This window comes from Cydia pomonella, unplaced genomic scaffold, assembly GCF_033807575.1.
Source record: "Cydia pomonella isolate Wapato2018A unplaced genomic scaffold, ilCydPomo1 PGA_scaffold_178, whole genome shotgun sequence".
In the NCBI taxonomy this organism is placed as follows: Eukaryota; Metazoa; Arthropoda; class Insecta; order Lepidoptera; family Tortricidae; genus Cydia; species Cydia pomonella.
In genome coordinates, this window is record NW_026907820.1 from 602,481 (window position 1) to 626,957 (window position 24,477).

The 24,477-nt window shown below is 36.1% G+C and overlaps 1 protein-coding gene across 5 annotated transcripts in view; it reads right to left on the minus strand.

Annotated features, from left to right (window-relative positions):
• LOC133533555 (trafficking kinesin-binding protein milt-like) overlaps positions 1-24,477 on the minus strand; it is a 54,819-nt gene that overhangs the window by 29,668 nt on the left and 674 nt on the right. Inside the window, exons 1-3 of one of the 5 annotated variants that reach the window (XM_061872548.1) lie at positions 23,113-23,295; positions 12,691-12,795; positions 5,851-5,955 (exon numbers count right to left, since the gene is read on the minus strand). In XM_061872548.1, the coding sequence (XP_061728532.1) occupies positions 5,851-5,955; positions 12,691-12,795; positions 23,113-23,119 (217 nt within the window). In that variant the 5' untranslated portion in view covers positions 23,120-23,295. Of the gene's footprint in view, positions 1-2,194; positions 2,301-3,229; positions 3,603-5,850; positions 5,956-12,690; positions 12,796-20,072; positions 20,263-23,112; positions 23,296-24,477 lie in introns of those variants that run through there. The other 4 variants (XM_061872547.1, XM_061872552.1, XM_061872551.1 and 1 more) reach the window with 4 other exon arrangements.

Consider the following 24,477-nt stretch of genomic DNA (forward strand, 5'->3'; position numbering starts at 1 on the left):
GGAAATGACCGAAAAAGATGCTCTTACGGAACTTTCAGTAGGAGTTGCAGAGAAAGCGCTATTATTGTTTGTCCTTATCATCTCACTTGTCATTTCTGCCTACTTCTAAAAAGTCCTAAGTGGCGTAGACGTTTTTTGTTGCCCACCGTTTTATGAAAGGTAACAATGAATCCGACCAAATTACGAAGGTTATTTTTGGTATGTTGTCAGGAATGTTAAAAGGTGTTTTTAATTTTGTCGCATTGCGTATGCTCTATCCCTCAAGGGCGCACGCGTATTGCACATCTATACATACGATCCTACGATCTATGGTTCAATCACTTGTTACTTTATATATTTTTGAATGTCTACCTATCTAACAACTCAAATTGTGCATGTCAATAATAAAATGTTACTAATAAATAAATACCATACCTGATGTGAAAAGGAAACAGCAAACTTGAACAGTTCAAAACAGGAAGCAAATCGTTACTTAACTAGCAACTAGCTTGCCGTAATGAATAGTTAAATAAACGTCCAATAACATCATGAAATGCTATCCATGAGAAAATGCTCGTTAACCTTAACCTTTGATCCTGAATTTATACCGTTCATTCAACTATGTTGTAGTAAATGGATAAAAATTATGCATTAGTTGGTGAATTTGTGTCCGTAAAATTGTAGTAATTTTACGCCAAATACATTATTTGTACGTTTGCGTGCGTGTTGTTTACTATTTAACCAGTAAAAAAAAATCCCAAACTTAATTTTTGGATGACCACCAGTATATTCCAGACGTTTGAACAGATGTCCATTTCTTTTTCACGCAATATTCGTTAACATCCTCAACGAAAATAGACCCGGAGTTCGGTCAGAAAACTTCCTACTTTTATTCTATCCGTCATTCCACCAAAATGGCATCAACGACCGTTCTATACATTGCCAGCTTTAAAAAGGATATTAAGCGTTTTTAGTCACTTGCGCGACATGTTTCGAAGAGCATTGCAGTGCATATGAGTAGCGACCACGATGGCCGCGCACCGCGTACTTTAAATTCGAGCAGATTAACCTTTTAAAATACGTGCGTAAACCATTGTTGCCGGTACTATTTTAGGAACTGCGGCCTTCAACCTTATAATCGAACTGCAATCAAGTAACGCTGTTCGCGAGAAATTTGGCGGACTGACAAACGTGATAACACTAATAGTACGTAGTAATTACGCGGGTAAAAATAATCACGTCTAAAAGTAATATAGGTCATGAAAGCGCATCAAACGCGATTAACTAGAAAGTAGATGCTTTATCGAACTACACGAGGAATTTATTTATAGCATAGGTCGATTGCAAAGGGCAACATCTGTTTTTAGAATTCTTTTTTTAATTGCGATTCAGTTTGAACTACTTATGTTTCGGGTGTTCCAAAAACATTTTAACCACGCGCAACCGTAAGAAACAAAACAAATTACACTTTTGGCATGAAAAGTAAGTTTTATTAGTAAAGTTATTAAGGGTAAATTTTGCAAGAATGAAGCCGAAGGCGAGGGCTTAATTAACACGAGTTCGTAATTCTTGTACCGCCTTTGGCACACACAATGTTTTTCATCACATTTGTGAGGAAAAAACTAAATTGACACTTCAAAAATTCATCCGCCATATTGTAATTTTTGACAGCCACTATTGAAAATTGAGTAAAAATATTTGACACAGCTATTAAATTAATCAAATTAAATATTTATAAACATACACAAAAAAAAGCGTCAGGATTTTAAAAGTAAAACTCATTTATACCTACACGATAAAAACATTATACCCAATATGCACATAGGCGTAATGAAATAAAAAAATATATTACGCCCGTGGGCATAATATAGCCAATTCCATCTTAGTATGCTGGCATACAATAACACCGTTAACAAGCAAGTGTGATAAAATAGTTATTTACGATACAAGTGCAGAAAATAGGAAATTCGCAACGAGTGATGATAAATTAAAGCACGACCGAAAGGAGTATTTTAATCAACACGAGTTGCGAATTACCTATTCGCACGTGTATCGTACAACGTTTTACAGTACATGTGGCTCTTTAAAGTTTCGACATATGCACGGAAAGTGCTCATTCCCGCACGCGTGCGGGAAAGTAACACCATATGTATTGTAAAAATATTGCAAAACTTGAGAACCCCTAATTTAGGATGTTGTTTACGCAACAAAATACCTGACTGTATCCAAGGTACGTGACCGGACCACTTTTTAGCGATATACAAACGTATGTCTGCTCTTTGACAATATGTTCTACGAAGTATTTTTCTCCAGCAACTCATCTGCAAGTCAATCAAGCCAGTCAAGTTCAATCAGGATATTAAAATTAAAATCACATCTTTAATCCAATCCTATTTTATAGTAGTACTTCTTGAGGGTACTTTCGATTAACATTTAGGTAAAAATATCGTTATTTATGGAATGGGGAGTGAATTATCAGAATGGAAATTGTACAACTAATCCATTTAAAAACAAAATTGTAATTGCTTATCGTAAAAAAAGAGAAACAAACGTACTTAGAAAGTACAGTGCTCTAGAGCAGAAACTTATCATTTTCTGCACACCTTTTTAGAACAATAACGACTCACTTTCAGAGCATGTGAAATGAAAATTTTAAAACAGAAGATTTCTTTCGCCTAATCTTCCGTCGCAAGTTTCACGCAGCGTGCCATCTTTTGTTCCTTTCTAGTCTCCCGGCTTTACACCCGCTCTTAACGTTAAACCTACTCGATAATTTATTGACATAAAGATGCGTATTTTTTAAGATTGTGCAAATGCAAATGTCTTTTTTACTTGTATTGTAACAGTGCATTATATTATAAAGAATAATCCATATGAAAATTTGATAAATTTTATAGATATCTATATATTACTTATTATCAGTGTTGTCCTAATGTCATACATAACCACATGCATATATATATTGTAAAATCAAGCTACTTCACGTGAACACACACCAAACTACATTGCAACACTTAACAGATTACATTATGTGATAATATTAAGGTAATACATATACTGAGTAAGTAGACCTCAAACATATTGCTCGGTCATAGTAAAACTATTCGTAAACTGATATGGATTAACGTACAAGCGCGCAATCCAGTTACGTATTTTGTAATATAATTACATATATATGAGTATCATTTATTTTATAGTTATATTACATAAATATAATCAGGCAATAGTAACGTTAAGTAAAGGCCCTCACGGTCAAGACAACAGACGGCGGCAGCTGTTGCGCGGTGGAGTCTCTTCGCAACCCTTAATCGATGCGCGTCGACATCTACATTATAATACTATCAATACCGTATGTAAGAAAATAAAATCTCAATCTCGATCACGGAACGGATTCGTTGACAAAGAAATGCCCAGACGTTAGAGCCTAATCGATAAGGACATGCCAGTGTTTCGATTGTGTGGGAAACGCGTTTCAGTGCAGCGGGTGCAGCTAACCGGTGGATATTTAGATTCGGGCGTTGCAGCGCGGTATTGATCGTCGACGGTGGCGGTACGCGTGGCGCGCGGTCCGGCGCGCCCGGCACAGTGGGCGCTGCGCGCCTCCCGCGCCGCGCACGCGTACTATCAACACAGATAAATGACAGCACGTAGATCTTGTTGCAACGAGATAAGGTCTAATAGTGGTAGTTTGTTGATGTTAGTGAGGCGCCGGCTGTCACACAACGCGCCCGCAGATATAGCGTTACGTAAGACCCCGTTCACACGGCAATACCGCACGTTCTTACCGAACGACAAAACTGATTTGGTGAATTGTGTATACCGATGGTATATTGCCGTATAAATACTACACAAACCGACTCAAATAAATAATTTTGATGAGTTAACACTACCAAAAATTCCAAACATTTCTCTACTTACTTTAATAAACAAACGGAATGAGGATCATTACATGACGGTGCGTAATAAGGCAGTTGCCTGATTAAACCTTTGCGAGATATATATCTCAATATCCGTAAGATAAAAAAGTTGTTTTGGCATACGTTGACCTTAATTTACTCAACATGCCTTATATAGCAATCGATTACTATTGTACCCTATATTTGGATTCGCATAAAGAGGTAGATGGACATACTTTCATTAATGCCAAGGACGCGGAAATTTGTCTTACCCAATGCAAATACAAGTGCATGAAAACAATCAAAATGATATTGAATTCGCAAAAGGTCGTCTGCAGATATTGAATCAGATAGTAATTTACAGTAAATTGAATTTAAATTAATTATCTTTCATACGCTTCACACCTTAGGTACTCCAAATAGTTCACAGTAAATTTTATAAAGCAATACATGGATTGGCAAAGTATATTTAAAAGGAAATGCATAATATACATATTTTCAGTAAATAAACATATTATAAAAAGGGACTGCAGATGCCGTGAAACCGAAATAAAAACAGTAGTGTACAGTCGAGTTCATAAATATGTATACATTTTTCACCTTATCGCAAAGGAACGTATACATATAGGTGAAGAAACGTATACATATTTATGAACTTGACTATACATTAATTTATAAGTGCTACCCCTGTCTATATAAATATTACCAGATAAGTAGGGAGGTGTAGGTACTCACCAACGTGTACCCGTTTAATTTGATTACTAACGTGTGTCTTTACTTTTATTTCTTTCATTCCATTTAGACACTAAGTTGAGAATAATTGGTATGACCAAGAACTTTCTTCTAAGTTTGGTACCCCAGTCAGCGACAGGGCCCGCTTTCACAAAGCTCCACTTATAAGGTTAATTGCGCAATGTTCTATTTGGGTTTCACAACAACGTGCCCGCCCTGTGAAACCTTTCGTCTGGATCAAGTTTCACAACGTAGGGGCGTTTCGTGTCGCCCCCAAACGAAGGAAGAATGGAAATAATAGAGTGATATTGCGACATTTTCAAAGTTTGACAATGAAATCGAGGTATAGGAGTAGCTTTTGAATAAAGTATATTTCTGTCCCACTGTCAAATAATTTGACATTTACAAAACACAAATTGCACAATGCAATTAACATCTGAAAAAGGCAACTACAAATGAGAACTTATCTTTAATTAAGTGTTATCAACTCGTCAAATCGGAAAGTCTATATCGATGAAAATTTCATCACATCCTTTCTTCGCTTGCTCGATATTCAATTCGAGCTCACGCGGTTTAGTTGCTAGTTTACAGCCTTATAAAAAACTAACTTCTCCCCGCGACTTCGTCTGCTGGTGAATTATGATGATGATGATCAGGTATTGGTTAAAACTTTTCCCGGGCCTGAAACTATCCCCATACCAAATTTAATCTCAACCGGTTAATCGGTTTAAGCGTTAAGAGGTAACAGACAGACAAGAGTTACTTTCGTATTTATACTATTTATTGACCGAAGCGTTAGCGAAGATGTCTGTTCGCTCGGGCAGTCAGCTTTCGTATGTCCGGATGTTCTCCTCTACAGGTCGCAATTCTCAATCGATTCTCAGGAAATTTTGTGAACAGATTCCATGATTAAATAGAATTTTTTGTCGACACAGATTTTGGATATTTTTTTCAAAATGGGAAAATTGACATAAAGTACTTAAGCGCCAATAGCGTCTATAGCTCTTAAGACCATTGTGAGCTCACAGTGATAACAACTCAAAGGACTGTTTTTCACTTGTACAGTTTCTAAGCTACAGCTTACAGGGTCTAGTATTAGTAATGATAACTTACCTGTAATTTACTTTTAGGTCTATCAGCTTGCATCACTCGTTCTATTGAGCAATCGAGATCCCAATGAACAATCACCCGACAGCCTATTATATTGTTGACAGACTAATTAATAATAATTGTTTGTACTTACGGAAATAATTAAGCGTCTCCCTGATCTGATCGGGAGTTAGTGCTAGGTCGTTGTCACTGACTGGCAACGCCGGCGATGGGATGAACCAGTCCTGGTTCTCGTAGCCTGCAAAACAACATTCATGGGTTAATATCTCCATTTATCTGCATCTTGTTTCAGTGGTCTATACTGTTATACTTAGGCGGAGTTATATAAAGATGGTATCATTCACGACGACGCGGGCCTTGACTTGTATTGTTATGTTATTAAAGGTTAAATTTGACAAATCTGTGCGTCATCGTGGATGACACTAACTATAATATAAGATCATTTTCAACTGGCGAAGCAAGGAGAATATTCAATTGAGATTTCATACGCTCAACGATATCACAAATGACAATGTCGAAGTGTATAAAAAAATAGGAATATCATAGAGAATCTATAGACTAGTTTTTAGTTTCCTTTTGTATATATACCTAAAACACAATAGGTAAACGAAAGACCAATAATATTTTTACAAGCATCAATTTAAAATATAAACCGCACTTTATACCCAAAAACCGTGGCCTTTAAAAACCAAGTACACGGCGATGGTGCTACAATCGCAATATACGTCCAGTGCTCGTTGGAAGTAATTCGATAATATCAATTTGCGCGCAGCCCTGGAGCGGGATGACGTCACAGGAGCTCTGAATCATGCCTGCAAGTTATCACTCAGCTCACATCGTTATTACAACCGCGGGCATTGCGCGGCAATCATATTTGCTCTCATAGTAAAATATAGGAACGCAAATCGCCCTTTGCTTGGAATGCGCAGAATTCATTTATCGCACAATTTCTAACTTCTATTTTACGGTTTTTGCATTGTACTTTTACGGAAAAACTATTTACAATACACTGAACACACACACATTAAAATCGTTTGAGTATTTTGAGCCTGAAAAGTAATAGCGTAACGATACCAACAGAAATTTAATTTTCACATCATAAAAGTTAATAGACAGGATTTATTTATTTAATCCAAGTTTATATGCCAAACGTATTGTACCTTACGCGACAAAAATAGGATAACTATACTCAATAACTTTACTTATACTTTAAGCAGGTGTAAATATAACACTTATATTAGTTATACAATCTTATAACACAAAAACCATTATCTAGTTAAGGCGCTGGCAGTTGTAGCGATCAATAACCACATTAGTAACGGAAAATTAAAAATAATTGGCTTAAACATTACACGCAACGTGCCTAACCTGATATAAGGCATTACATAACGTTATACATATATGCAAATAACACAGTTTAGACTGGTTGAAACTTAATTACCATATGTATTTACAGTTTGGCTTTAAAAAAAATTGCAATAGCTAGTGGAAAATTTAAGACCCCTTCATGTTTAAGTGTGTCACCACAAAATGGCATTATAATCTGCTATTATTGAAACGCCAGAAGGAAATGACTTATTATTTTGAGAAGTGTTATTCTTACGAAATCCAGGCTGTTTTGCAGTATTTGCATGTCCTAATATGGTGGAGCGTTTATATATATATATGATGAGAAAAAGTGTAAAAAGACCAACAACCGCTCTTTAATATTTTTTTTGCCTTGTCCACACTACACAAAGGTTGTTTGGACGAGATCGCTTTTTAGCGATATCTAACATACTTTATCTTATATGATTAATTTGTATGTAAACAATAAAGAAAATGTGTACTGTATTGTATCACTCGTTATGCTGACCAAGGGTCATAGCAAAGATGACAATCTATGATAGAAAATGCTAATGGAAACTTAAAGAATGTATAAAACGTGACTTGTCGTAACATCTGTCATCTTGATACATTTTGTGTTGTGTACCATTCGGTCTATGATTTCCCCGAACTATTAATTTTCACTGAACATACATGAGGGTTAGATCGGTAGTTCTTAAAGTCCTCTATCATTGCCTTTGTTTGACCCATACTAAACACGACGCCCAGTATGGCAGCCAATGAGGGTTACATAAATAAATAAATACATGGAAAAAGGCATTTCCTGTTACTAATGTTTAGAACACTGGAATTTAATTCTGGTTGTAAACTGAGCAAAAAAGCTGGCAGCATAATTCTGGCTTATGGTCCCAAATCATTAAGTATTGCTGATATGAAGAGGCAGGTAAAGATGCGACATCTAAATGCAGCAAGTTGACAGATGGTATGCAGGGGCCGGTCCCGCGCCGGCGGGCGATGACTCGAGCAGTGAGACACTAGTATTTATAGCCGAGCGCCGGCGCCGGAAGCCGCGCCCGCAGGACTTAGTGGTACGGAACACTCCTGGCCAATACACTAAAAATTGTCTAGACTACTTGAGAATGACCGTATAACTTGATCTAGAGTTTCATAACAAGCATTCGTGATCTAACAGCGGACTCATGTTGATCCGCCGATGACCAACCGCTCGGTGTGCGTGGTGATTCACCAAGATTGTACTCGTCTAAAATATAGCTTGACCTGGTAACAAGCGTGATCCGATAGAGTATAACTATGCTGGGTCTCCGGTGGTAACTATGCGTAATCAGAATTCACATTCAACTTTATTGCCTGAGGCTATCAGTATCAATGTATACAATATACAGCTCTGGACTGGTGGATAGCTGCAAAGAAGTTTACTAAGACTTGCTATTATCTAAAGATTGTCACTACTAATGTGAGGTCAAATTATACAATGGTCGAAGTCTCAAACAGGTGAAATTGGTGAAAACCGGTTAATATCTTGATCTACATACTCAGATGCAGTCGCAAATATCGCTATGTCGAATTATACATCAGTTCATTACATTAACAAAGAACTGATTTCGTAATGCATAGGTATTCAGATAATTTATTTCCCGTTATATCATCGGGATGCCCTAACGGTGGTAAATCTATTTCAAATGCATAATTTACAGTTACATTCCAGTTAAGATACAGTTCATGTGTAAGTTAAGTTAAGGGCAAGTGCGTAAAGAGTACATTGGACAATGTTTTATCGTCGTTGTAATCTCCTATTCCAGCCTTTTCTTTTTGTATTATATTTGCTTATGCACTATCTGGTTCTATAGTAAACTTTAATTCACAAAGCCGATTTCAATAATTTCTAATCAGCATAATAATCGAAATAAATGTCGATACGAAGAAATAGTGACCAAGGCCTCCGATGCCCAGGGCCGGAATTGAACCAGCGTCCTCTACTATCGCGGCTGGTGCCCCTTATATAATTTGCATAGTAATGTTTCTACTTGAAATAAAAAAATTTTTTTCTTTCTTAGAATTTGTTCTTTGTTGTTCTTTCTTAAAAGTCAGCATCGAATAGTGATAGCCAAAGTGACCAAATATATCGGAACACATTGCCTGACTGATCTGATCTTACTAGAGTCAAAGAATGCAACAAGCTGAAAACAAGGAAAAACCTGTTTCCCATTAAATGTGTATAATGTCGGAGCCCATTTTAGTAAATTTAAACTGTTCCGTGAACCAGATGTCAATCACGACAGACCGCCAGGAAGTCGTTTTTCATCAGTGAGTTTTGCAAGGCTTCCGGGCAAGCGTTGTAGAAAGGAAAACTTTAGTTAAATAGAGTTGCAACGTGACATCAACAAGCCTTGGTTGAAGGTTTACAGTAGGTAAACAGGATAATGTGTATTTCCAAAATAGTTTCAGTCAAAACATATATTTGCCTGTTGTGAACTGCTTTCGACAAGTGAATACAAAACAGACTAACATCAGCAATCAAAATTTAAATTGGGAAGTATGAGGATAATGAAGAAGTTATAAAATAATGTTTAATCACTGACATATTACAACGAGGGGGGTGGGGTTAGGGTCGGCAACGCGCATGTAACTCCTCTAAAGTTGCAGGTGTACATAGGCTACGGAGACTGCTTACCATCAGGCAGGCCGTATGCTTGTTTGCCACCGACGTAGTATAAAAAAAAAATATATATATATTTATGAGCCTGTACATTTGTTTGTTGTGTGTAGTACATTTGTACTACGTACTAGACAGGCTGTCGAGAACAAATTGTGTTCGCCATTTTCGGCGTTTGACGTCTGTCACAAAGCTAAAGAATAAGCATAGATGGCCAGAGGCGAAACTGTTATGACAACTGTTCATTTTCTGCCTACATACGCACTTTAAAGAATCTAGATAAAATGTATTTGTTTCCTTACAAATGTATTCAAATTGTTTTACATTATGTGACACTGACAACATTAAAATTTATAAAAATAGTCATAAAACTCTTTCAATTTGACTTTCGTACTATCAAATCGCGCTTATAGCATAACAGAATTTTTTGAATATAATAAAAACGCCACAAAAAATTACGAGATAAAGAGTAATATATCATTATTGTGTACATATTCTGCAAACAATAAGGTAGGTACTCATTAGTACCTACGTGTTATATCTGCGAAATGTAATCTATGCCCCAAAGAAAATGGCGTATACCACCGCGAGTGTATAAAGTGACGTTTCAAAATAATCTAAATGAGCTTAAAACAAGAGTTTTTTCGCAGTGGATTACCTATTATATTGCTTTTATTATGTTTCTTGATATAATTAGAATGCATTTTCATAACACACAAAGGCATTTTTAATTTTTTTTTTTTGACGTACTAAACGCAATGAAGTGCCGGCATTTTGTTAGAGATGCCGACTCTAGTACTATACCTCAATGTGTTTAATGGTAAGACGCTTACCATAAACGTTTCAGCTAGAACGCGTTCAATAAAGTGTCAGATAGTTCATTAAAAGTTTGCTTTCACTTTACTAACTGGTGAAACCATATGTGCACATAACTTATTTGTGTACCCATCAAGAAAGTCGGTATTAAAACCCAAGATATATTGAGGAATTCAGTTACAAGTTACATAAAGAACAAAGTAAGATTATGTCTCTAGTTTGATCAATGGGTGACATTTAGTGAAACCGAGGCACAAGGCCTTGCCAATCTACTTAGATATTGTTAGGAAAGACTTGCCTAGACATCCTATTGCGTGCAGCCTATTGAACATGCAAACTTTTGTGTTAGAAAATGATTTCTTTCGTTTAATTTTAACTGAACAATAGGTATTGGGAATAACTTTTCTAGAGAAAACGGATGTTAGAAAACATAATACACCCCAAATGGATGTAACTGTAAACATTTATGAACCGCAAAATGTATGATGATGATGATGAAAAAGTTAAAAAGCGTAAGACTTTCTTCGCCACTACAAAGCGAAAATATACGACCACGACCTAATTCCAGGCGCTTACAAGAAGTCGTTGAAACTAAACTAGGACACAGATAAATTAATGTTCTATTTGCACGAGAAACCCTATTATATTTCCGACGAAATAGGCCGTGGGAAAAGACGGATAAGCGTAGATATCAAAGGTTTCAGGCAAAAGAGGTTTACTTTATAGTCGTTGAATAGCGACTGTAGACCTTTAGCCTGAAAATTACAAATGTACAGTGTACAGCATATTCTTGATAAATCTATATGTCAATAATGTGTGCGTCTTTCTAGACGGGTTCACTATGCTAAACGATGTTTTATGATCGTTTAGCATCATCACTTATATTTCGTAAGTAGGTAATAATTGCCGTTATGATATTGCAGCAGACAAACGTGATTCACCAATATCACATTTGTCTACCTCAATATCATACAGGCAATGCCAGGAAGAAAATGTTATCAAATAATCGTCTAAATACAAACCTATATAAGAGCTAAGATGGAGGTACAATCATTTAACTGAATACAACTGATCTATTCGTTTTAGCAGAGTCTAGAAAATAAAGACGAGTGACAAGTGACAACCCTCATATCATACAACACCGCCAGAATTGTCAATGTTGTAGATGACATGACATTTTTAAATTTTAGCTATTTGCGTATGAAAACCTCAAAACTTAAAATTGGACTTAACTCACCGCAGTTATAGGCACAAAAATAGATTTAAAGCGTAAGTAAAGCATTTTAAACCCGTAGAAAAATTTATAAAATGTAAAACCTAGATGGCGCCATTAAGTAAGAATAAACCTAAAATCCTTTAACTGTACTTTTGTGAATATGGCATCGGTTAGGAAACTCAGATTTTAAGTTTAGAAGTCGTAAATAGTAATAGGTGACAGATTTTATACGTATAAATCTATAATGGAAAGACAGTAAAAGGCACGCAAGGAACGCAGCGTTGTATGGAGGTTGTGCATCTCAGAATGCTCAGTTTTAGACTTCATGCTGCCATCACATGAAAAACATGCCTTTCTAGGAACTAGATTCCTGCCGTCGACTCTCAGGCGCAGCATACCACACATACCGCATTAGCGGGTCTGTGGTGTCGGCTATATTATGAAAATATAGTTGGAGGACTTTACCATAATGGTATAATCTACAATAACAGTCTTAAGTTCCTTTAAAGAAAGCATTCTCCACCTTCTTTGAATTTGAGAAAATTTAACAATTTAGCAGGAATAATGGAGAGGAAAAACAATTTTTGTACAATTCGTTAATGGATTTGGAAAAAAAATCTTGAGAGGTGTTTGTATCATCCTTCTAGTAACATTGAACGAAAGACTTCGTGTGTAGACATAAAATAATCGATAAAAGTGTTAGTTTTGCTTTAAGAATGTCTACAGAGTGATAATATAATATAACACGTTCCAAAACTACCACCACCGGCCCACCGCCCGCGCGTCCACAACCCAAAGCCTTTATTTGCTTACGCGCACACTAGTCGCGAGGTGAACAAAGTGATTGAAACTTTAAGGTTATCATTAACAATTTGGTTATTGTATGAGTGTGACGTAATTCTCTGCTCCAGAGTATCCGTAACAAAGAAAATATAGCTTACCTCCAAATTGAGTGAGACTATCGGCTCGAAGACGATACTTCGGTATATGCTCTTGAAGAAGACTGACGATTTCTACCTCGGGCACCTCCTCGCTATTGCACACTTCTGTAGACAATGAGAAAATTTTGTTTAGCAGAGGCATTTTCTTGCGAGATACTCCTATTGATTGAATGCTTTACAGGGCATAGAAACCCTACTACAAAACGACAGTTTACGGTACACAAAGAATTTTGGTTCTAAACTTTTGAAATCATACTATATTTCTTTTAAATAGTTATTAACTTGAACATCAGACAGTAATAAATAACATAAATTAAATCAGTAAAATATAACTTCAAAAAATCAGGAAACAATTTTGTGTACATAATTATATACCATTGTAACATTTAAATATCTATAAAACTTACGTAATTAAGCTTAAAATTACTATCCATAAAAACATATTGTTTTAAAATTACCCATAAAATGTAAAGAACCGAAACGTGAATTGGAAAGGCATAACAACAGCTGCGCTTTTAAACCCGCGTCGAAGATCGAGATAAAGTATCAATGGAAATGCAAGTCCGAAAGCGCCATCGTGACTAGAAAAGTAAAGTAAAAAACACCTAGAAATGCAGTTGTATGAGGCGACGGCTTTTTGCGTTTAGTGTGGATCAGCCTCGTATTAGTATTTCTTTAGCATTCTAATAAGGAGAAGCAATGTAAGTGTCATCTCGTAGTTCGTTATAACTATCAGTAGTCGAAGTCCTCATTTAAAATAATAGAGTTTCCAAATACCCACAATTCCTAACTATAACTAGTTGAATGAAAATGAAATAAAAACCACGAAACGCTCTTTTTAATGGTAAATACTACGCCGTAAGCCGAACCACTGTTAGTCTTATAAGCTTTTAAAATTCATCTTTTCTCTTAGCAATAAATATTTGTCTATATAAATTTGTAGTCTACACGACTCGTAAAGGTGCACTGAAATGAGTGGTCGCTCTTCCGAACTAATACATAAGAAAAACGATGCGCCCATGTTTTGGATGCTTCATCTCAATAGTCTCAGATAAACGATCGCTTCAGCTCGGAATGCAATGAGAATACGCCTGGAGCTTGCGAGCAACCAGACAGAATCAATAGTTCCCCCGGTCAGCCACCCGCCGTCTGCGGGGGAATGCACCCTGCAGAGCTCACAATGCATTCCAATACCTACAATCTAGTTTTCCAATAGAATCTCAATAAACCCGTCCTATAATCAATTGTAGGTACTTGGTAACTCTTGTGGCGCGGTGCGTTGCGAAATACATGTGCAAACTTGTGCATAACCCGGCGCGAAGGTTGTGCACAGTTTGCACAGACGTTTTTCGTATACAAGTTATTGATATAACTTACACATTAATCAGACCCGGAAAACGGTGTCATATATGTATTAACAAACAGTATTCAGTAATTAACAGATAGTTTTTGTATAAATATACGTATTTTCCTTTTGATCGAGTGCGCCCATTAACCGTTTCTAATATATTATGAAATTTTTTTGATGTTTTCAAACAAAAAGTACCACATTCGTCGGTTGTCGATAAGGTTGATTTCAAATTGAAGCAGATAAATGCAAATAGCGCCTGACAATGACAACCGACAATAAGTACCCTCTTGGTTGAAAATGGCACATTTTACAAGTGCAATTCATTAAATTCAGCCCGCTAAAAAACAGACAGCCGGATAGCGAATACTTAATAAGGTGATTATAATATGTTTCATATAAAGTAAAAAATCAACCGTCTATTCAGAACAGCAAAATGGTTACCGCAACCATGTGAAAAGTATACAAAAATATTCACGCAATAAAAATTCAGTATGATCCCTACCATTATTATAAATGCGAATATATCTCTGTCTGTCTGTTATCTCTTCAGGCTTAAACTTTTGTAAATTTACTATCACAGGACATATGGTGCTAATTTCTGACACGCGTGCGGGAATGAGCACTTTCCGTGCATATGTCGAAACTTTAAAGAGCCATATGTACTGTAAAACGTTGTACGATACACGTGCAAATAGGTAATTCGCAACTCGTGTCGATTTAAAACACTCCCTTCGGTCGTCTTTTAATTTATCACCCACTCGTTACGAATTTCCTATTTTCTGCACTTGTATCGTAAATAACTATTATATACCGCTATGTACTTCTAATAAGCTTTTTCAACAGTCCAAACCATAGATGATAGACCCATTAGATGTGCTATACGCGTGCGCCCGTGAGGGACAGAACATATATATGCAATGCGATGCGACAAAATTAAAAACACGTTTTAACATTTCTGACAACATACCAAAAACAACCTAATGGTCCAAACAGTCTACCGATGCAGGATGCGATAGTCAATTAAGTGATGCTAATAGTTTAATATTTACATGAGTATTGTTTTACATCAGGCCTGATAATACTATTCATGAACGAATAATAGACATGTTGTATTAATTAGCTCATTATGTATTGTTTGATTGATGAAATAAAAACAAATTATATTCCCTTTGTATCTCTGCATCTGCTTACTACTTATCTCAAATAGAATCTAGCCCTCACTTATAGGAATAAGTATCAATTCATTTATAACTTGTTTTCAATAGTTAAACAATAGAGTCACTGTGTTAAAATATATATATATATATATATATATATATATATATATTTTAACGTTTTAACATTTCTGACAACATACCAAAAACAACCTAATGGTCCAAACAGTCTACCGATGCAGGATGCGATAGTCAATTAAGTGATGCTAATAGTTTAATATTTACATGAGTATTGTTTTACATCAGGCCTGATAATACTATTCATGAACGAATAATAGACATGTTGTATTAATTAGCTCATTATGTATTGTTTGATTGATGAAATAAAAACAAATTATATTCCCTTTGTATCTCTGCATCTGCTTACTACTTATCTCAAATAGAATCTAGCCCTCACTTATAGGAATAAGTATCAATTCATTTATAACTTGTTTTCAATAGTTAAACAATAGAGTCACTGTGTTAAAATATATATATATATATATATATATATATATATATATATATATATATATATATATATATACACAGACCTAACTAGTAGGTAGGAAGGTCTGTATTTAAGTACTGATAAATAAGTTTTGGTCAAAAAGTAATTTTTGATATAAGATAGTTATTGGACAGTCTATTGCTTATGAAAACAATTTGGCCAAACCCAACCTTAATGACCTTACGGCGCATTATTACAGTATTTCTATCGACACCTTCGATTCCCATGATCATACAAGCTGTTTAGAAGGTACAATTACGACATGTGCAAAAGTCACATTTAGACATACACTAGCATATATGCAACTAGATCAATAAAAGCTTTTACCTGTACAAAGTATTCTAATTTGCATCTTTTCAATGATAGGTATGGAATGGAACTATGGAGTATATGTTATAACAAATTTCGTGACGGCACAATTGGCTTTATCAACTTTGCTTAACGCGCCCTAGTTCCCAAGATTTAGTGGTCAACGTGATTTAAATTTAAGTCTTAAATTAATAGCAATCGATGCTGAGGTCTGCTGCACGTTTCACACGTAAATGTAAAATGGTGGTCGTTACTAGTTACGCTACGGGTTACGGCTGGAGATAGCCGGTTCGACGTACAATGAGTTTCGTTGTAATGGAGACGTTAACGTGAATGTTGCTAGCGATGTCGTCACGCGCAAGTTACATTAAAAATTCACTAGGTATTTGTAATTAGAAATGCTGAATAAGAGTAATGGAAAGTTACTCATGTCATGTGCTTTCTACTTTTCGGGTGTGCTGGTTTTCAAGGCAAATTGCTTGGCGCATATTTATAGAAAATATAATCCATATTATAGGGTTTCGTAGTAACCAAGAAACCCTTATAGTTTCGCTATGTCCGTCTGTCCGTCCGTCCGCGGCTTTGCTCAGTAATCGTTAGTGCTAGAAAGCTGAAATTTGTCATGAATACATTAATCATGCATGGCGACAGAACGGTAAAATAAAAACTACAAAAAAAAATTGCGTACCTCCCGTACAATTTTTTATTGTACTTTTTTTGCTTTGGCCCAATAGTGTAGCGTATCGCTGGATAGGTCTTTCAAATGGATCTCCAAGCACCATTTTCTGAAAAAGTTATTATTTTCGGAAATAATCGCTCCGATAGAAAACTAATATGTATCCCACCCACCTCTAACTTTTGAACCATGGGTCCAAAAATATGAAAAAAATCGTGAAACAAAAGCTTACTAAATACTTTCAATGAAAACTATAGCCAACATGATCGGTCCAGCCTTTTATAAGCTATTGCAACACATCTCTTCTTAGTAAAAAAACGTACAAAGTGCTGCGAAGGCTACTCCTTTAGTCCCTTATGCTTGTAATATATGTACATGGTACTTAATAATAGCCCCCGTTTGGCCTGTTTTGACATAATGGTAACTAAGAAACCCTACACTGAGCATGGCCCGACATGCTCTTGCCCAATTTTTGTAGGACTTTCGTTGTCAATTTGTAGAATGCACATAATTAAGCAACAATTTTTTAAAAGGCAGTCTCTAATATTGAGATCTTTGCAGCGAAAGGGGAGAACACAATTTTATAAAAATTTTATTAAGATATAATAAAGAACAAAAATTACGTTGCCCACGCAAGAGCTTAACATTTGACATACATAATTTAAGAATATCAACTACCGCTCTAATAGCTACTATGATTGGTCAATAACAATTGTATTATATGCCAATTCCCACTAGAGTTATACGCGTTTTCGGACGATACCAAACCTTATATATGTATACTCAATAATCAGCAGCAGAAGCTAAAGAAAGAAGTACAGACCTACGATCACAAGGATCTACCGCAGTCGATGCCAAAGGAAGCTAACTTATCTATATACGAGTACATAATACGTTTTAGGTCCATTGCATGGCTAATATGAATGCTCTTCTGTACCTACTATATTTTGGTCCTTAAATACGTAGAAACTGTGTATCCAAAGTCCCAGAGAACTAGAGTATAATAATTAAGTACTGCAACACAGGTGCGTAGTTGTGAATAGCAACTCTGGTCTCAACCATTTGCGTCTCGGCCATCTCCTGCATACAAACAGGGAGAAAGCGATCACGACAATGTAGATTAATGCCTTTAATGACCATAAAATAGGTCCGCTAATGTTTTGCCGAGCGCTCAGTTCCTGGTACTGTGTATTTACATAATATTGATCGGTGCTCAAATAGCATTAGCACCGGATTGGGTGATACTTTGTAAGAAATCTTTCAGCAACATGTCCTGATTTATAACATTTAAATGTAAATTTGTGTAGATGCCGTTCAAAATTCAATTTATTACTTCTTGTAGCTGTTTAGAAAGCACTATACTCGTACTGAAACTGAAAACACAATCGGCATAATTTTAAATAACTTTCCCGATTTTAAATTTAATCTACAACACCGCTACACGCTTAACGCTTGTAAAAAATTAATTAATTTAAATTAAGTATGCCAATTGTCAGTATTATTATCCTACTTCATTTTTCGATTAAAGTCAAGGACAATAAAAATAAAGCTTTCGAGAGTAGGTACTTTAAATATTTGGGTTTATAAATCTATAAAAAATATTCGTGTCAATAAATGACAATTCTACTATACGAGTAAAACGGATACCCGAACTGTCTATTATTATTTCTAACCGGGCAAAGGCGCGCACAGAAGCTAGTACAGATATAGGATTAATACCTACGCTAATCACCAGATAGATCACTGTCTTCTTTGAAAAAGTCTAATGGAAAATTTGTTGCATTTGTGTATTGCGTGTGTGTAACGCCCATAAAGCCCGTCACAGACGGAGCAATAATATACCAAAAGATATCTTCAAGGCATCTAACCTAACGATATATTTTACGTACCATTTGACAGAGTCCACACACAAAGCTATAATATATATTTTGGTATCTTACGATATCTTATAGTAAGGCATCTTAAGATACCTTGCGTATATATTTTGGTATATTTCGTCTCTCTAACAATTTAGTTGCTAGACAGACAGCGATATATATTTTGGTATCGTGGCGCGTGTGGTGCTAAGCTGTACTTTAAGATATCTGTCGATATCTTACTATATATTTATATATATTACCGCTGCGGCGGTGACGGGTTTTAAGCGATCTTCACACGGTACATGTCTTATCTTAATATTGTCGCCAAACTCAATGTCGGTAGAGGACAATAAACTTCATAAACGGTAAGTCTTACAGCATAGGATTTTGTAATAATACATATAGTCAGGATCAGTAGTAGCGGACAGATCAACGTGCCAACATTAATAGGTATACACCGCTATATTATCTGTATGTAACATCTGTTTGTAACACTACCTGCTTTTCGACAAATAAATGCATTGAATTGAATTGAATATAGCTATAATTTGCGTTTAAATATTTACCACAATCCGATTGTTTCACGTATAAATACATACCTCTTATTGTAAAGCTATTACAGAATGGTTGATACTTTTGACTCGTAGTTTGTGCTATTAGTGCCACTGAATTATTCAACATATTTAGGATATAAACATCTAAGTATAGAAGATCACATTACAACAGAATGAATAACAAAAATTATTAAGTATGTAGAGATCACGCTTTTCTCATTCACGGACTTGAATATCGATGTCCATTGCAAGAGATTTCTGATATTGATTGCGACATGAATGTCATGATATTATTATAGTACGGCACTAAATGGGGAATCAGCTGATGACACATGCTATTTACTTATCACATTTCCATTGAAGCAATTATGCTACTTTAAACCCGTTACGTATGAGGAAACTATACGTCCTGTCTATCTTTCGATGTGTAATGTGTATGTAAAAAAACTAATAAGAAGCCGGTAGACATTATACATCGACGGATATGTAGATTTATAGACACCAAGTCTTGATTGAATAGGTCAATAAGGTTGCATAGCGTTGCAATCAAAAGACTAACTTTTTAAATGTGAAAGATTTTTAAGATGTTTTTCACACGAAAACGCGCTTTGCGCGATAAAGATTGTGGCAATACTATTAAGCTTGAAATAGCCCACCCTTTATTGTCAACGCAGTAGAAAGGCATTAATTAATTATACTCTAAAGTGGCCTTGGCTTCACTCAACTCGATGTGAAACCCATCCTATAAAACTGCTCAGCAGAAATGAATGTGAATAATATTAGCACATACATAACAATTTTAATTTGACTAACTAACTCTCAATAAAAGCGTAAGTTTCAAGTATATGTAGTACGAATATACGCCTAATTATGAAAGGTTAAGGGTTGATATTATATTGTATTATAAGTTGCATCTTTAATAAACTTACCGTCGCTCCATGCAAGCAGCAAGTCCTGTTTCTTTTCATGCAGATCGTCCCGCCGCCTAGGCCGAGGGCGTAACCTAGCCTTCCCGTTCATGCTTGCACAGTGGGTTCAAGTTTTCTCCGCGGCGGCCAGACACATCACAACAAACAAACAACGCCACTTCGACGGGCACGACGGACGTGCAATGTTAGACGTACCCTTAATAATCAAGTGTAATGAGCTGTAGATAGCAGATAAAGTTTCGCGTCATCGAATTTGATAACGTTAGCTAAAGGTGATCAATACGCATGACAACAAAGTTGAACATGACATATTTTGTCGAGAGACAAGGTTGCTATTTAGTTTTCCTGAAGATATAGGAGCATGCAAATACAACTTAAAGTTCTACCTGTTTTGACGAGGTTAAAAACTAAACGTTTAAAACACATGGGACTGCAGACGCTATGTTCCAATGATAAATAAGTACACGAAATGACAGAAGGTAGCGTGTTTAGAACACTTGTAACATCAGGGTTCAAATGTAAAAAAAACTAAAGCGCCAGTTGTTTTTAGCACAGTTAAGATAACGGAAGTTTTTAAATGGCTGTCGACGGAAAGAACCACAGACACCATATCAAGCAACCCACCTAAAAAAACTCTACGAACTTAGTACGCTGTAGAAATTGTCGGCTGTAGTTTCGCGTCCGTCTATTAAATTTCCCTCTAGTTTAGCAGCTATCAGGACTACAAATATCTAAACTTAATTTCATACAAAATCTACTTCCGGGCGTTCCGGGCTTCGTTGCCGGTTCTTCACTTTTATAGCATCATGATTTACAATTTTAAAAAACAACAATTGTTTTTTTTTTTTAAGGAAACAAGAAATAAACTATATACATTACGGGGTGACTGCTATAGTTATTGGCCCCTCTTTAGCAATTGGCCACTCTTACGAGTAACAAATCAGAAAGAAACAAGGTATAGGTAATAGAAGTGTTATTGATAAGAATGGCCAATTGCTATGGAGTGGGTAATAACTATAGCAGTATGTATGTTTCACTGTTTTGGCTAAAACAACAAGCGAAATACTACCCTCTATTTTTTGTAGGTATTAACGACAAAAAATGTTCAATCACTAGTGTTGTTTTTCAATTATTTTTAATGCAACACAAGGAAAGCATGAACTGATATGTTAACCCTTTGTCGCCTGAACAATTGCAAACGCAAAGTGCAAAGGGCCGAACTCGATTTTGTCATTCAAATGCATATATCGCAAAATAATAGTGATTGGGTTTGTTTGAATTCCTGTTTGCATTAAACATTTCACAGAATTATTAAGAATCTAATTGAACATTGAATAGAGTTCTTTACCATCATACTTGCTTTAGATTAAATGTATCATAATTACCATTATTAAAACAAACGTTTCACCTAAAGAACAATGATTAATCTACAGAAAGGTGCAGTGGAGCCAATCAAAAATAAAATAACATCCGTCATCCGTCCCATGTATTGAATTGTTTTTGCAACGTTTGTTTTTACTTTTAATGGCCAATAATATAATATACGTAATCTTAACCAGATAATAGAAAGTAAAATCTTATTATCTATTGTAGATAGTAATCATGTTTCGTACAGAAGTCGATAGGTATATTCAATATTGATTATAAAACTCTGAGTGAAAGTCGAAGGCTCGGTATTGTAGAATAGTTTGTCAAAAGCTCTTTAAATAGAAACAGTGCGAGGCCACACGCACAGGTCTCTATTTCTTCCCGCTTACCAAGCACTCGCCTCAAGCTTAACAATACATGTTTAATCTCCGACTGTTATGGATCATTAGATCATATTTATACTGGTTAGATTGATGTATAATACTTGGTAAGCATTGGGAATAGGGCCAGTTTGCTGTGGAGGCGGCACATGTACGGTCGACGCACTCGTTCGAACTACCAATAAAAATAAGGATGTCGTCAATATGTTGGCAACCACCATTGCGGGGTCACCTCCGTCCCGGGTCGCCTCATGACGTAACGGTCTCCGGCCTTGATGACGCATTGTAAAAGGGCCTGGCGAATATGATAGACCATAATTCGCTCAACTATGTAATTGTCACGGGCGTCGCAGAAACACACTAGAGCATGTTAACAATGAAAACTTTATCGTATGAAAACTACGGTGGACGGATAAGGCTTCAGACACATTACCTATTAGAATAAGACAGTACTATGCATATTTTTTCCTGACACATATCTGCGTCTCTGTCTGATTATTTGTGTAATCACTAAAATCAGTATGGACGCATTCGCAATGTTAGACTGATATATTCATGTTATTCTGATATATATCTGTCTGTATTCATCTGTAAGCACTATAAGATGGTGTAATACCTACTGAATAAATAAAGAGTTCTCATACGTCATAATACCAACATGCGGATAAGTCCTTCGAGCAGGAAAATGTAAAGATGTACGTTTTTTTTTACATTTTAGTTCATAATACCATTGATAATACGTACATATACTTTTAGTTATACGTCGATATGCTTTACAAGAATAGCAAGTCACCTATGTGGGCTATGTGCACCGAAACGTAGCCGAAGCAACGATTATGTAACATGTTCAGCTGATGTACAACAAAGAATTATTAATAGATAGGGTTTGCCTTGACATTCAATTTCACTGTTGTTCTTATTTACGTTATCAAATACTCTCAATTATTATCTTTAGCAGTGCCCTATAACGATGTCAAGTTCTTGCGTTGCTGACAAGTATTGAAATGGGGCCATTGCTTTTACATAAAAGTAGGGTACATACTCAGAAGTACGAAATATCAGACAATAAAAAATAGTACCGACTTTTGTTACGCATGGTACCTTAACTGCATTGCAACATTTATGAAGAGTTAACACATAACACTGATGTCGCAATTGGTGCAACTCAATGAGTTTAATTCGAACATTCCTCAAACAATGAATAAGTAGCTGTTTAAAGTTAGTTCTCATGTTCTAGTGGGGGTACAAATGCATTAAAGGGTCATGCCGATTCTAAAACTTCTGTGCAGTACCTTTCATTTCTCAGTCTTCGCACAACTCCTTGCCGAGATAGGACTACTCCAAGCCCAGCACATTAGATCAGAACTTAGGAAAAACAGAAGAAAACTGACATAATACCTAATTGCACCCAATACGTATTGTATACGCACTTAATACGCTCCCTATCAGGATTTTCTAAAATTTAATTTTGAACACAGAGTCAGTCAGTCAGTGTCAACAAACATACGTCAACAACGTTCGAAAAAAGAAAAAGAGGGTAAGTAGCGCAAATTGGTTCGCGCGTTTCAGAGTCGCGTTCGACGGACGCGCGGCGCTAGACTGGGGTGCGCGCGCGCCGCCCGCCCAGAATAACCGACTACTGGCACGTAGCCAGTCACATGGCAAGTTAGATCGTGACAAACTAGCTCCCCATTCATAAGATTACCCACCCTTTCTTCGGGTGACTAGCAGCAACTGGCTATACGCGGAAATTTGTCATAATACCCGAGCTCCCTTAGGACAAGGTTTTAACGCCGACGTTTGTCCGCGTGTCCGTAGTTGCCACGAATAATGTTAATCGTTAATATCATAATTTCTTCCAGGCGTATTAATACACTCATAGATGATTATGGCAAGGCTGGCTCATAACCTTCTCTATCTAGTTTTTTAGTCGAAATATAAATTATAAGGTGCGCGTAAGGCCAGCTTGTTGGATTCTTATTAATTACAAATAAATGGGCGTTTATTTTTAGACCCTTACATAACGACATCGGGGTGTAATTGAATGCATTATGCGATTGATTTACTTCTTCCGAGAAATTTATTCACTGAGATACTAGATGAAACCTTAAGTGCACAAGCGTAATCTACCTACCAAACGAGACGTATAAAGAACTTAAAAAATGCTAGCTAGTATCTACTCTGTTCTTAAAAACAGTATCGATAGATACGAACTCGATTTGGTTAGGGCTGACGCACTGATCTGCAGAATAGGCTATAAATAGTAATTCGTCATTCCCACATCGACTAACTTACCTCACACTTCAACAAACATCGACGCATCACGTATTACTTTAACCTAACCGCACAGTACGAATAAGAAAAACGTAAATACATAATTATGTATATAGTGTCATTCTGGACAGTGGGTGGACAACAATATATGCTGTACCATACTTATTTTCAGCTCTTCAGTATACTTTGATCCCTTTTGTTGCAACTTTTTTTATTATTAGACTAGTAGTAGGACCATTGCTTATCTTACAATGCTTTTTGCAAATGCAATCATAGTTTTATTTCTACGCAATCTGGCATGTATCTTGTGGAAAGTCTGGTTCTGACTTCTTATCTGGACTACAAATGATAAAAATGTAGTTATTATAGATTACATAATAATC